The sequence below is a fragment of the Salminus brasiliensis genome, chromosome 15, assembly GCF_030463535.1.
Source record: "Salminus brasiliensis chromosome 15, fSalBra1.hap2, whole genome shotgun sequence".
NCBI classification, from domain to species: Eukaryota; Metazoa; Chordata; class Actinopteri; order Characiformes; family Bryconidae; genus Salminus; species Salminus brasiliensis.
This window is the reverse complement of record NC_132892.1, coordinates 23,574,640-23,588,990: the sequence shown is the minus strand read 5'-3', so window position 1 is coordinate 23,588,990 and position 14,351 is coordinate 23,574,640. Positions and strand designations below refer to the sequence as shown.

The following is a 14,351-nucleotide window of genomic DNA, read 5'->3' as shown; positions in this document are numbered from 1 at the left end:
TCAGTCATTGCCCACATGAGTGTTGAAGTCGCCCAGCAGAACAATGGAGTCAGTGCATGGTACCCTTTTCAGAATCCCATCCACTTTCTCCAAGAAGGTTGAAAACTCTAAACCACTGTTGGGTGCATATGAGCACACAACCGTCAGAGTTTTCTTCTCTGCAACACGAAGTCGCATTGAGGCGACCCTCTGATCTCCCAGGACAAACTCCAACTGTGCGGCTGCCAGCCCCCATGCCTGACCTGCGCCTCTCATTCTGGGCAACTCCTGAGTAGGGAACACATTATCCCCCATTAAGGAGTTTGGTCCCAGAGCCTAAACTGTGTGCAGAGGTGAGCCCAACTATTTCTAGTTGGCATCTTTCCACTTGCTCTGTTCTAGATCTGTTGCCAAGATTCTGATGCCATGGACCCATCTGCCCTTGCCCTTTGTCTGATGGGCATTGCACTGCATCCCCCAACCTGGGTAGCCTCATTGCGGATTCTCTGAAGGGGACCAGGGTCTCCTGGTTTCCTGCGTCACTGTGGGCTGTGGGCTGTGGGAGAACAGGTTCTGTCTCCACTAACAGCCCAAGGAGCGGGACTTTTCCTTCAGAATTGAACCCACCCTGTACGTTGTCATCACCTGAAGCCATGCTCGATGTCTACAAGGGCTGAACCCTTCTCATATTCTTCAGGATCTGTTAGAGGGACAAAATAACAAAGATTGAACAAATTAAACATTTTGGAGAAAAACTTACTTTAAAATTTACTTTAAAAAAAGTTATTTTAAAAGTTAAAAAGTATAAAATTGTGTGTCTGTCACAATCACTCAACTCTCCACTCACATACCTTAAACTGGGGGAATCTCAGCTTCCTGGTGTCCTGAGAAGGAGCTTCTGTAGAGGCAGCAGAATGACAAACACTCTGCTGAGGAGGAGAGGAGGAGTCGTGCACCGCAGAGGTCCTTTTGAAGAACTTCTTCATCCTCCCTCGAAGAGCCTGGGAGGCTCTGAGGATCGGTGCTACAATATGAGCTTTGGCTGCCCTTTTAACTGCAGCACAAAGTGGACTACAGCAGAAGCAGCCATGCTCCTCCTCCTCCACAATCTCTACGCTTTGGCAAGTTAGACTTGCACCAGCTCCACTGCTGCCGTCTTCCTGGAGAGGGTTGATGTCTCGATGAGAAGAGCCTCCCTCATCCTCATCAACGGCCACCACAACAAATCTGCCTATGACTCTGGAGAGGGTACAGAAGCAATGTGGAAAATAAGTCATCTTTGAACTTTTACTTATTGCTAGTCAACTAATACTGTACAATGTGTCTTCACTTAATTACACAACAGCTCTACACTCTGAGTGACCTTTATTATCAGTGAACAATATGTACAACACACCAAGATTGGATCCTTAGTGCCAGTGTGGCCAGACTGACTGTTTTAATGGAGGAAGCCGAGATACAACAATAAAGCACTTAATAAATAAATTCCTGAATATTGCATATTGCAACAGTAAATAAGTAAATAAACATACCGGATTTTCTCCACAGGCGTAATGGTGCTCTGCTCATCAGTGCCAGTTTGGGAAGAACAAAGAATCTGCTGCTGCTGCTGGATCTCCTCACAGCTCTCTTCACAGTGTCTCTTTGGATTTCCAAACTCTTCTTGTGAAGAGCTTTCAGCCTCAGACACAGATGAGTCTTCAGCCCCCTTTGTTTCACTGTTAATGAAAATACAAGACAATTGTAGCAAAGAAACAAGCAAACAGCTGACAGATCTGGAGGTGTTTTACGTAGGATTCTCAGTCTTAGTTGATCATTTCTGTACTGTTAAATGATTCCTCAAGGACAATCACTCTGCTTTTTGCTTCACATTCTACATATTACACTGAAGACAGAAGTACAGAACTTCAAGGTGTAGTCCTGAATCTTACCATGCTGCAGGGGGAACAGGTATGGAAGCTTTTTCACTGCTGGAGGAGTGTGTCGCTCTGCTTGGACCGGCTTCTTCCTGACCCTGATGTGTAGAGAAGAGGGAGGGTCATTATGGAATTTATACAGAAAATTCAGATTTTCTGATTAAACCTAAAGCTTTAGCTCATTCTAATCATCTCTAAGGAATTACTGCACATGATCTGACTCATCACTGTGAACAATTGTGACTGGGTAAGATTCATATGAAACCCACTCTGAAAGACTCTGTTCACATCTTAACTCTTTAGTTTAGCGGAAATCTAAACGAATGGTTGGAATTCTTCTCTAACACTTGAAGAAATAGATGAGGTGTGTTCTAAGACTTACGTTTTTTGTCTTTTGACGCCTCTGGAGGAAACAAATGTGGACACAGGGACAACACACCCACTTCCTCAAAGACAGAGACGGGAGCGAGGATCGACCCTGCAACTCTAGGCCTCTGCAGCTTTCTAGCAACCTAAAATGGAATTAAAATCCAATTCAAATGTAATCCAATCAGACCAGACAATATAACCAAATTCCAGCACAGCGGTTTACTTACCATTCTTGCCTGGACTGCAGCCAAGGGTGCTGTGCCACCTCCATCACCGAAGGCCGAGTGCGAGGATTGAAGTCCAGCATGGAGAGGATGAGGGTGCGACAGGACTTCTCCACTGCGATCCCCTCTGGATACTTCACGGCTCTGGGTCGGTCACGTGGGATATTGTTCCAGTTGTCAGGGTTGGAGGTCAATATCCCGGTCACCATGATGTACAGAGTGATACCCAGGCTCCAAATGTCACTCTTTTTTGGGTCATATGGCCTGTCCTTAAATATTTCAGGTGCAATGTAGTGATAAGTGCCACAAACCGTGTGACACAGGTGAGGGAAACCTTTGGAATAGCGTCCGAATCCAAAGTCGGTCAATTTCACCTGGCCATCAGCTGTCAGCAGAACATTTTCACATTTGATGTCTCGGTGGACAATGTTCTGCTGGTGCAGATAGATCACAGCACTGAGCAGCTGAGAGAACCATATTTTGGCCTGGTTCATGGGGATGTGGTGGAGCTCCTTGATCTTTTCCCGGAGATCTATTGTGGCAGCCTCCATCAGAATAAACACCCGTCCAGAGCGCTTCAAAATTTGATGCACCTGAACAATGTGAGGGTGCCTCACTCTTTTAAGAATGGAGAGTTCCCGGGGGATAAATTTAAAGTTGATTTCACATTCCATCTTCCTGCCGTCCATTATTTTAATGGCAACTGGGTTGGGGTACTTCTCAGATCTGGCCAGCTTCACCTTGGCAAAAGCCCCTTCACCGATGATGCCCAGGACTTCGAAGCCCAATTTTCCTAGGATTCTGTCAGTTGCCATTCCTCCTGTAGATGGAAGGTAAAGGAAAGTTAGATTGCTGAGGAGGTGATAAGGACCTCTGGACTTAACAGTTAATTTAGTCTTGATTAAGGTTTAATCTAATACAAGTTTAGAGTCAGACAATTACAAGGGTCTTTTAGTAACAGAGTTGGAAGGAGGGGAAGAAATATATCTGCTAGCAGCAATTATGGGGTTCAAGCACAGGCAACTCTTTGGGCCCTAATGAAGTTTAGGCCCATGAGGCTCCTAATAAAATTTCATCAACTTTGAGAACCTTAAAAAGACAAAGATCAGTGATAGGGAGTCAGAACTGGTCGGCGCTGACCATATATGGTGATTTTTGATCAGAGGCCTTCTTAAAGTTTTTGTGTGTGTGTGTTTTACACAGATTGACCTTTTGTCCTTGAAATAAAACGATTCTAAAAATAAAATTCTGAAGTAGGAGAGCAGCTTCTGACACTGCTTGTAACTGCAAAGTTGTAATTGAAGTGTCTTTGAACCTTTGGACAAATCAGGGCAGTCTGATTTGTATCAATCAATGCAGGCCTTTTGAAATGATCAGAACAACTGCTTTTGAGTTACTAATATTTTAGCTGGGCAGTTTTCCAACACTAGTTTCGAAAAGTTGGATCAAAAGGTGCATATTTCTGAATCACTTGTATTTACAGAGTTGTAAAAATATGTACTAGATATCTATGATTTTCTTATCTTAATTTAACTCCATATTACAATTGGCAATCTTTCAAAGGTTGACGCTCTCACAAAAGCTTCTGATTGGCTCCTTTCTCTCCTACTTGCTCCTTACTAATCCTTGCACAAATTTTTCACCCCCTTTAACTGCATGTTTCAGGTGTGCTGAGAGGAGGAGCCACTGATACTGAGAGTGGAACTGCTCTTCAATAGTTACACAGCTGTGGTTCTAGACTCACACACTCATTAGCATATGCAATGCCCGGTCTCACAATTCCACTCTACTTTTTGCTTGAGCATTTTGCTGTTGTTCTGATCAGTAATCAATAATTGACACTTACCTTGTCCTGTTTGAAGGAAGAAGCAGGTGTAGAACTTGTATCTCTGGTTCTAGATAAGATGGCTCTTGATAAAAGTGTCAGCCACACATTAGCATCAAAGTGGGAATCCTTGTGAGCTGCTGAATCCTAACTGAGCCTATGAGGTGGATCCTGCCCTTTTATAGGTTCTGTGATGTCATCGGCATGACCTCACAATGGGGGACTGGATCTGGGTCACTGAGGTCAGTTTCCCTCATTGACTGTATAAGACTGTATATAAGACTGTATCACACAGTGCTGTGAAGGAGGAAATGTCACTTTAGTTACTTAAGCCAATTTATTTATATATATATATATATATATATATATATATATATATATATATATATATATATATATATATATTTATACATGTATTCTATTTTGAATTAGATTTAATTAAATAATATTAAATAATATATATTATTTAATCATATTTTAATTCTATATTGAATTATATTAGCAAATGTATGTACTTAAAATATGTAAAAAAAAATACATTGTTGTATTTATCAAATAATAAACACATATTTTACACATTTTATTTTGTTTCTTAAATGCTTGTTTAGACTTTTTAATAATTTTCAAAATAATGACCACAGAAATTCACTATTGTAGAATATTTGTAACATACTGCAAATTTACAAATATAATTAAGTGTTACTTTTTGTTTAGTTGTCGTCTCATCATGAAAAATGGGCTGTAAAACTTTTCATTATAGTTTTTGTTAACAAAATGATCATTGGCACACACATACACACACAAAAATTCTAACACATTATCACTGTCCAATCCAACATGATTTAATGAGAAAGGAAATGTTTAAAGCCAGGGTTCTTGTGATAATAGTTGCTTATTTTCAGTTTCTTAGTTTCAAATCCAAAGGTGAGAATAGTAAGATATGAAGAATAAAGAGATTTCTAGTAGTGCCTACCAGTGTATGCTCTGTGTGATTGCATGCACCAAATCATAACCATGAATAGCATGAATACACATACCATAGTTGCCCTAATTCGAACCTATCCTGTGAACTAATTGGCTAGCAGACTTTTCTGCCCATCTAATTGACTACTCAAAAAACTGGCTGGATGAATTTTGTCACTTTAAATGCCATCTCTTGTCACATGTATATCACTCTTATGTTCATGGTGCTGTCACATATTACACATTAATAAAGGCTCATTAAAAATCAGAAATCAAATTCTAGGTTGACTTACTGGTTCAAAACAACTCGCTCTCATGGTATGAACACACAACCCAATCATTTATATTGTTTATCAGCACTGAACACCACGTATATAATATAATCATTACTTTCTCTTTATTGCATCATAACATACATTTTATATATATTATAAATGTGGATTTGTACACTACAATCTTCATTGTAACATGTTAAAAAATATTCATAACCAGAAAACGAAGCACTATAAACTTTTACCAAACATTTACAACATTTTATTATATATTTTTGTCCCCATTAAGAAATGAAACTCAGAGGCAAAATAAAAACAATCATTTTTTCTTTAAAAATCAATCAGAAAAATAAAAATGAATACAAAGCACAGACATGACACTAGTAGATCTTCTAAGAGACAGAGTTACCGAGGCTAAAGTGGGGACGCTGGCCATTACCCTCGTAACAGGTCATTCTGCTTAGTTCTGACATCATTTGACATATTTGGCAGATGGCTACCATCTTGTGAAGTGCGCACTCATCGGGATCCTTGCCACAGCGACTTAATTTCTAAATGAAAAGTGGGACACTACAGCAAGCACAGTGGTTCATACAACAGGTTTACTGATGAGGATGGAGTTCGGAATCACTTTGATAGACCAAGACACGATGAGATGTTTCCATTAGATTCTTTATAATATGTCAAATACTCTTGCCGTATGTGGTTCGTTTGGACTTCCATTTCCCCCAAAGTCTTCATACCTTAAATGTCTTTGCTTCGAAAGAAGAAAATTAGGCTGTGTTCAAAATGATTCCTTAATCACTATTCACTACTCAGGAGCACTACATAGAACACAGTTAAAGGGAAGAGAATTTATTATTCAAGTAAATGTTTTCGTACACTAATGCTACAAGGATTCCATGTCCACTGAGGTACACAGTTTGTACACTTCGCACTGTACACTTCGCATTGTGGAATTGTACAAGTTTACTCATGTTTTCTGCATGTTCTATGTTTTTGGACACCACACTTGAAATTGTGCACTACCTAGTTTCCAGTTCCAGTTTCTACATAGTCAATCACAGTTACTGTTCCTTTAACGTCCAGAGCAAACACAATCCAGGCCTGGATACTGGATGCACAAGTATTCCAGTTGAGTTGAGCCTCTACTTTTCAAATTTCTTAGAAACCATGATCGCCTTTAAATGAGCAAATACTAATGAATTTTATAGTTGAATGAATACAACTACACCTCTTCATTCTGGAATCCTTCAGACCCCAGTTATATGAAGGCCTACAGACTTCATATAACTAGCTGGATAAGTAACAGCTTTAACACGTCGATCTAAAGGCAGTGAAGCCCATACACTGCACACACCCATCCCAACTACAGATTAGCGACAATGAAACAGAGAAGAAGGGGTTAATATTTTCTGTTTTGTTTTTTGTTTTTTTGTAACCTAACTAATCACTTTGTACAATGATGCTAGAAAACACTTAAGACAGCCTTAGCTCCAATCCACAAGGAGGAGCTCATCACCCCTTCAAAGACAAGTAACATTTGGTCACTTCTGCTCCACACACAGTCTTACAATCAACAACACACAAATTTCACAGACCAATATACATTATTACATACACTATGTACAAGAAACAAACAAAAATGTTGTAGTCCACCCCAAAACTTCCGCCCTACATTTCCCTCAGGGAATGCGCTAAACGTCACTGTGATAACAGTCAAAAATATTCGGTTGCCCACTGAAAGCGAGCCGCATCGCTATTATTATTATTACCATTTTTTTGTGGGGGACCTTACAGGGTGTATCAAGGTGGGCCACATGTCTTTCCAGAAGACACACACACACACACACACACACACACACACACGTATACACACCCCTGTAATTCCCTTTTCTCAGAATCCCACCTCAGGACATGCACAACTGTCTACAAACACTGGCAGTGACTGGTTGCTTGTGGAGGCAGGCAGCGTACAGTTTTGCCAACAGTCCATTCTAAAGTGGCTTTGGGTAGAAGTTGCCCTTCTTTACTGATCTAAGACCAGGTTCTCGAACATAAAGTATAGGCTTAACGATGCAAAAAAACCCAAAAACAAACAAACACAGAGCTGTTCTCAGGTCAGCAACCACAGGGCATTTCTATTGAGACCATTCAATTGGCTACTTATGCTCTGCCCATAAATACGTTCTTTAGTAGTGTCTGGCGATAACAAGTGGACAAGCTTTACAGAATGTTGAGGGGAAAAAATCCATCAACTAAGACTTTCCTGGTCATCTAGGTCATTTGTTTTTATTCCTGAAGCTAAGAAACATTTGGATTGTCAATGTGAAATATGCCCAGACTCCCAACTCAGTTTACCTTTACTGTATTTGCCAACATTAATTTTAATGACAATGGCATAGGTGTGTTTTTGATGGATAAATTCTGGACTTATTTCGGCAAAAAAATGGCAAACGTGGTCACATGGGCTGGAATTGGCCAGTCAGTTCATGTGCCAACTAGGCCAAATGAAAGGGAAATATCTAGGAAATGATGAAACAGGGCCAATATTATGCTTAGTTAGCTTGGTAATTTAGTTGTGCACTCGTATGCTGACCATTACTCCTGTTGTTTTTTCAAACTTTGATTATTAGCTTTAGCTCAACTGAGGGGCCGATTTTCTAAACTAAAACCTCGTCTTTAGTACACACAAAATCCTTTAGGTTTAGCTAATTTTAATTTGGAATAGTTACAAGTTTTCAAAGGTAACACACCTATTCGCATACTTTGTGAACCCATAAACATTTCCCTATTTTCAGTGCTACAGATGATTCCAGCAAGCCTGATCTAAAAGTTTGACTCATTATAATTCTGCAAACGGTCCATTTCTCAATGGCAGTTCTGGAAATTCCAAATGTTATGCAAAATGGTCAGACCCAGACAAAAGAGCGCTGTTTTGGCGGAGCATAGGTCAATTCAGCTGCTCTCCCACAGACAGTGGTAGTTTTAAACATGATGAGCTTCTTTTTTGTTTGTTTGTTTGTTTGTTTTAAATAGCCCAAAAAAAACTCATTACAATGACACATCTTGCCTCAAGTTACAGATACACACATACAATCCACCCACCCTCTTATACACACACACACACACACATATACACACACACACACTCAAATTCAAATACAGATATTCACTAGAACATAGACTTAACAAATCATCGCTTCATGAAAAGTTGCGGAGGAAGTACATCACCCAGAGCAACGCTGACCCCTGATTGGTCCTGCACACGAGCACCATTTCTGTTTAAGACCAAGAGCTTCTTAAGGTCATCTTAGCATGGATGAATGAGAAAGCAGCGAAAAACCAGAACAGCGAAAGATAAAAACAGTGATGATAAAGAAAGGTGATTGCATGCAAGTCAAGTCTTTTACTGGTGGAAAGGAGTGGAAATCCACGTGTTAATGCGTGATGTAGCAGCTACACACATACTGTACATGGCAGCAGCAATTAGGATGGTGAGCTGACTCTGAAGGGTAAAGAGTGGATGGAGTCCAGAGATGAAAGAAGAGATTCATCTGCTCTTTATTAATGTTTAAATAAGTCTACGCAGGTAATTCAGCCAGCAAGATGGAGCTGGGATAGAGAGAGAGAGAAGGGTAATGGGAGAGCTCACCGGACCGCCACAGATACAAAACAATGCAAGTCAAGGCATTTAATACCAACTACCGAAAATTACATTAAAGGATTAGTTCAGCAAGAAGAATCCAATTTCTAATTTCCATTTTACTCCAAATGTACTAGCCAAGGCATTATCGGTCAGCCAAGACATGTTGGATGTTTGAAATTTGCATGAAATTTCTTTAGTTTAGCTAGCAGTTTCGTTGGAGTTGTCTTGAAGCTAGCAAATAATGGACGCTTATTAAGCATCCCAAATAAGCATCACCCACACTGCCTCAAACCGTCCAAATTTGCACAGTAATCTCACACTGGCTGGTTATTCAGTTCCTGACACTGTAGGGCGGATCAACAAAAGCACATGACGTGGCCAAACACAGTCGGTAGCAACCATGTTTGGGCCTACAATTTAATATCTCTGGGATTCTTAAGTTTTGCACTGGACGTTAACACTGGTCTTATGCCAAGCGACTTTTCAAGCGAATTTCACTGTCGCAGACAACTTTCCAATGCCAGCGCTTGGTGGTGGTTGTTTGTTCAGGATAGCAGTCTTAATATATTTGACTTTCTGATCAAATGAACTGTGAAGTTTTTAGTCTTGTCTCATGCAAAATGTAATGTGGACATTGTGGGTAACCAATAAATAGGTGAGCTCTCTCCACTACCAAACAAGAAGCAGCAAAGCACATTCTGCAGCACTTTTTTGGGGGGAGGGGTCTTTATTTATTTTAGTTTTTGATACATAAGGGCAGCAGTGGCCAAAAGCTGCTTCTGTTCCTGCTCCATTGTTCAACAGTTTATCTTCTTGTGAACGTCCACCAGGAGCATGATCCGAAATAATCTCCAAATAAATCTAGTTGCAAATAGTGACCCTGCAAGACTCTCAGTCTTTGCAAAATCATCATCTGTCTGTCTTTACATGTGAGAGAGTGTCTTTTAAAAGTCTCCTAGTGTATGGTTAACGTAAAGTGTAAGGCCTAATGTAGCTAACAGGCTTATAACTGACCAATTAGCATCACAAACTGCCTCAAGCCATCCAGATTTGTACAGTAATTTCACATTTTCTTGCTTGACAGTTCCTGACACTGTACACTATAAACATCAAGAAAAAAAAAGTTACCTACGTTGCGTAGCTAAAAACCATGGTTGGTACCAACCATTTCAAAGCCTGGATTTTAAGGCAGCAAACTCAATTCAGCTCAATTAGCCAACATCTCTAGGCTTCCTTAGTTGTGCATGAGCTGTTGGGGTGAGGCTAATGGATGCTTATAACTCTCCAATGAGCATCACGCAACCGCCTCAAAAATTCTAAATGCTTACAATGATTTCATAGCGACACTTTATTACAAACATCAACTAAAACGTACACCACGTAGCTAAAAATAGCAGTACCAACAGTAGTAAAGCCTGTGCAAACTCCAGACAGCCACGATCTCTTTACTAAATTTGATCTCTTCGATTTCTTCCTAAACTATTCCTTTAAGCCTTCTCCTTTGATATGATATGCAAATTCAATGAAAATAAAAAAAACATGAAATGTTTTAGAACAAATACCAAGTTTAAGTATTTACAACTAATATAATATCTTTGTAAAATACAATCTTTAAACATGAAATCAGATGACAAATGACATTTAAGACAGTTTTAGAAATATTACATTGAAATGCCAGGAGTCTCGCATTTCAAGCACCCACAGAAACATGGGAAATAAAAAACATGATTTTCAATGATGCCACAATGACTTGAAAACCAAAAAAAAAAAAAAAAAAAAACACAAACACACAAACAAAATATGTATTCATGCAGCAGCTGTCGCAGTGCAGTGAATATGTTTTTGTGCAAAACACGCACAGAAAACATCCAAACATCCATGTAAGACAATCAGACATACAGATACCGTGAGCTAAATTCCTTTACACAAAGATAAGCAGCTCAGTCTTCAAGCTGGGCTACAGCTCCCCAAACCGTTATATTCATTTTAGATCCATAAAGCACGATTCTGAGCTACCTCATTCCATTTTTAACTAGAGAATAAATGTTCTACAAATACACATCCTTCGGCTTTATGGTTATGCCAATACGTGACCTGTATGTGATTTATTTTATTTTTTAAGTGGCTCTAGTTTCAGCAGTGGCAGTTTCTCTGGGTTTTGATGAAGCAGCCGTTTGAATGCTTCTGCCCAGGCCATTCCATTAACCATTGAGTTCAATGTGCAGGACAAACAGGGGTTTGGGACGAGTGCAGAGAAGGATGGAGAGAAAAAAAAAATTAAAGAGAGAGGGTTTTTTTGTTTGTTTTTTAAAGCCCTCTCTTTCCTCTCTTTCGTCACAGCGCTCTCTCCTCCTCGCCGCTCTACTGCCATACCCTGCTATTCCTCCCTCCCAATGAAATGTTGTGCTCTGTTCATTTCTAAGGCAATGTCACATTACAGATCCAAAAAATGTACAACATCTATACATTGTGCGATTGTGGCGGAGGGCAGAGGGGAGGGGTGTATGTGTGTGTATGTGTGTGGAGTTTCTATAGAACAGTGGCCTCCATGACGATGGCTGGATCCTCAATGTCTGCTTTGCTCTGGACCATTCGTAACTCCAGCTGGGCCGGGCTGGGTCTTCTACCAGGACCAGCCATCTCTGTTAGAGGGAAAGAGAGAGAAATATGCCTTTATGCAGACAAAGTACTGTGCAAAAGTTCTAATACAACTGAGAAAAGGATATTTAGAGACAATAATAATATTTATTAACATTAATTGGGGATGAAAAAAAAAATAAAAAAAAATACTATTTCCAAATCTTTCCTTAAAACAATTTTATGTCAATTAATATTTTTTGCTCCTGAGCTCCCTCTACAGTTGCAGAGGGTAATTCACTTTACACCACTGTCATAAATTCAAATCATGCTTTGCGCTCCTCCTTGTGGACAGCTGTAAACGTGCATTTATTGACAAGCTGAGAGATACAGAACTGGAATCTGAAGTGAAAGAAGCATGTGGACTGAGGGGACATGTCAGAACATGGGAGGCAACCCTCTGAAAATCTGAGCTGCATCATTTATTTTAAAAAAATCTTTTGTCCATCACTCTTTTTTCTATTTTCATTTTCATCCAATTGTGGAAATTGTGTTCTCAATATTTTGGAGGGTTTTTTTCCCGCTTTTTAAAATTTTCCATTAATTTTTTTGCACATTTCCAAAATGGAGTGGAAAACCTGCTATTGGGATAAATTAGCTGTTCTAATGCTGGTTGAATCAAACATATCTGATGGCTGGAGCACCCAACTAGTTTTAAATACAAGAAATTCATGTTAAATTGTACTGCAAGGTTGTTGGTCTGCTGTTTCAGTGTTTTTACACTCTTTGCCCAGATAAATGACTGGAAACAGTTTCAGTAGTTTCATCTTTGGCATGCTTTTGGTCATCTCTTTTTATTCCCCCCATAACAACGTCATCTCTTAATGTTTACCATACTTGGATATTACATATTTAAGCTTCAATCTGGAAACCATAAAAGCTAAGCTACTTTAATATCCCTCTTGGTGGTTGTAATGTAGCAACATTTGGAAGCATCTGAAACATCCCAAAGTAGCAGGTTAGAGAGATAACCAGGCTACAGTCCAGCCTCCACACAGTGGGGGCGAGTTTAACATCTTGTTCCTTTTGGGAGGGCTTAGCTGAGGCCATACTCATTCAGAAATGTGCTTTTTGCCATTCTACTTCATTCATTAATTATGTTTAACACACCATGTATATCCAAATTTGTCACTTTTTACTTTTTGCCAATGTGAATCTGGCGATTGTCATTTACAGTGTCAATATTGCATGATACATTGACCAATAGAAATGCTCAAAAAACAAAACAAAAAAAAAAAACCCAATAATAATATATAATTTATACACACACAAAAACCAATGTTCCTCCTTACCATGGGCGTAGGAGATGGTCCTTTGAATAACATGATGCATGACTGAGAAAGTCTTCTCACACGCCGTCTGTCAAAGAGATTTAGAGACTCACTGATCATGGTTTACTGTACTGTGACTCAGCACACAGTGGGTGACGTACAGTTCCAACAGTAATGAAGATGATGACTGATTTAGTGGGGTGGGTATTATGTTAATTGTACCTTCAGGTCTGTGGGATAGTGGTGAGTCCAGGCCAACAGCATAGCAGCAAAGAGGTCACCTGTCCCAACGAACACAGCGTCCACTTTGGGCACCTCTATCCGGATCCGCTGGGTCGAGCTCGTACCGTCTGGCATCACTATGTGGGAATTTTCATAACAGTGAATAGTCATTCCTTTTTTTATTATTATTTTGTAAATTATTTTATGTTTTTGCGTCTATTCTGCTAAACTGCGCATTAATGAGAACTGGCTAGCATAAAGCTGGAGTAGGTGATGATTTTTTATTTTTAGTTTCTTTTATTTCTGTTTTATTATCTTTTGAAATATTTTGTGGTACATTTCATTAAATACTTTTTAATACAACAATAAATAAATCGAATGTTCTGATTTAAAAAAAAAAACTATGGAGGACACAAGGCTTTAAATGACGTTTGGCAAGTGTTGTTTGATGGTATTCATTTTTAGTCATGTTAGTCTTTACTGGCACGGAGCGTGATATTTTACACATGTCTGATTTTGCCAGCTAGCTCATGTGTTTATCTGTAGTTATGAGAAAGATTCTTCAACTTCTACACTTTCAAAGCTTGGATTTACAAAACCACCACCCCCTGCTACGTTAATGACCTCTCTCAAATGCTCTCTGTCGAGAATAGGCAGGATTGCTGGGGTTTCTTTTCGCAAATTCACTTACTTCTGCTTAAACCATGGCAGAAACTCTGAAAACATTACTGCTTATTCTAGGCAGCCAGGGGTGATTTCATATTCTATACAGTTAGTTCTAAGCAAGCTCAAGTTTTGAGTATAGTGTTATAGACATTACAGACAAAAAATATGCTGTGTTGAGACAGTTGTGGATAGAAGACAAATGGATTAGGGCTAATCCATCTCATTTAAATAGCATTACACATACCAATACGCTGGCTGCCGAGAGACACCAGGAAGCGGTCTCCAAGGCGAGGGGGAAGATCAGAGCTGGTGATAACCACTGTGTCTGGACCCATATTATGAAGCAAATCCATCACCT

The 14,351-nt window shown here is 39.5% G+C and overlaps 2 protein-coding genes across 2 annotated transcripts in view; both read right to left on the bottom strand.

The window, feature by feature from the left end:
* On the bottom strand, positions 1 to 3,303 carry LOC140535509 (uncharacterized). Its single transcript, XM_072656906.1, has 5 exons — positions 2,492 to 3,303; positions 1,886 to 1,993; positions 1,512 to 1,697; positions 831 to 1,218; positions 1 to 267 (listed from the first exon to the last, which is right to left on the bottom strand). The coding sequence occupies exons 1-5, from the start codon at positions 3,301 to 3,303 to the stop codon at positions 1 to 3; spliced, it is 1,761 nt and encodes a 586-aa protein (XP_072513007.1).
* A 7,227-nt stretch (positions 3,304 to 10,530) lies between these two features.
* Positions 10,531 to 14,351, bottom strand: part of pdxkb (pyridoxal (pyridoxine, vitamin B6) kinase b) — a 28,890-nt gene continuing 25,069 nt past the window's right edge. The window contains exons 8-11 of the mRNA XM_072657397.1: positions 14,238 to 14,349; positions 13,328 to 13,464; positions 13,127 to 13,193; positions 10,531 to 11,839 (exon numbers count right to left, since the gene is read on the bottom strand). Coding sequence (XP_072513498.1) covers positions 11,727 to 11,839; positions 13,127 to 13,193; positions 13,328 to 13,464; positions 14,238 to 14,349 — 429 coding nt within the window. The 3' untranslated portion in view covers positions 10,531 to 11,726. The remainder of the gene's footprint in view (positions 11,840 to 13,126; positions 13,194 to 13,327; positions 13,465 to 14,237; positions 14,350 to 14,351) is intronic.

Coding starts and splice junctions, on each gene's coding strand:
- LOC140535509 (XM_072656906.1), bottom strand. CDS start 3,303: ATGGCAACTGACAGAATCCTAGGAAAATTGGGCTTCGAAGTCCTGGGC. Junction 1,994..2,491: donor CTGCAGTCCAGGCAAGAATG/GTAAGTAAACCG, acceptor TCTACACATCAG/GGTCAGGAAGAAGCCGGTCC. Junction 1,698..1,885: donor ATTCAGGACTACACCTTGAA/GTTCTGTACTTC, acceptor TTTCATTAACAG/TGAAACAAAGGGGGCTGAAG.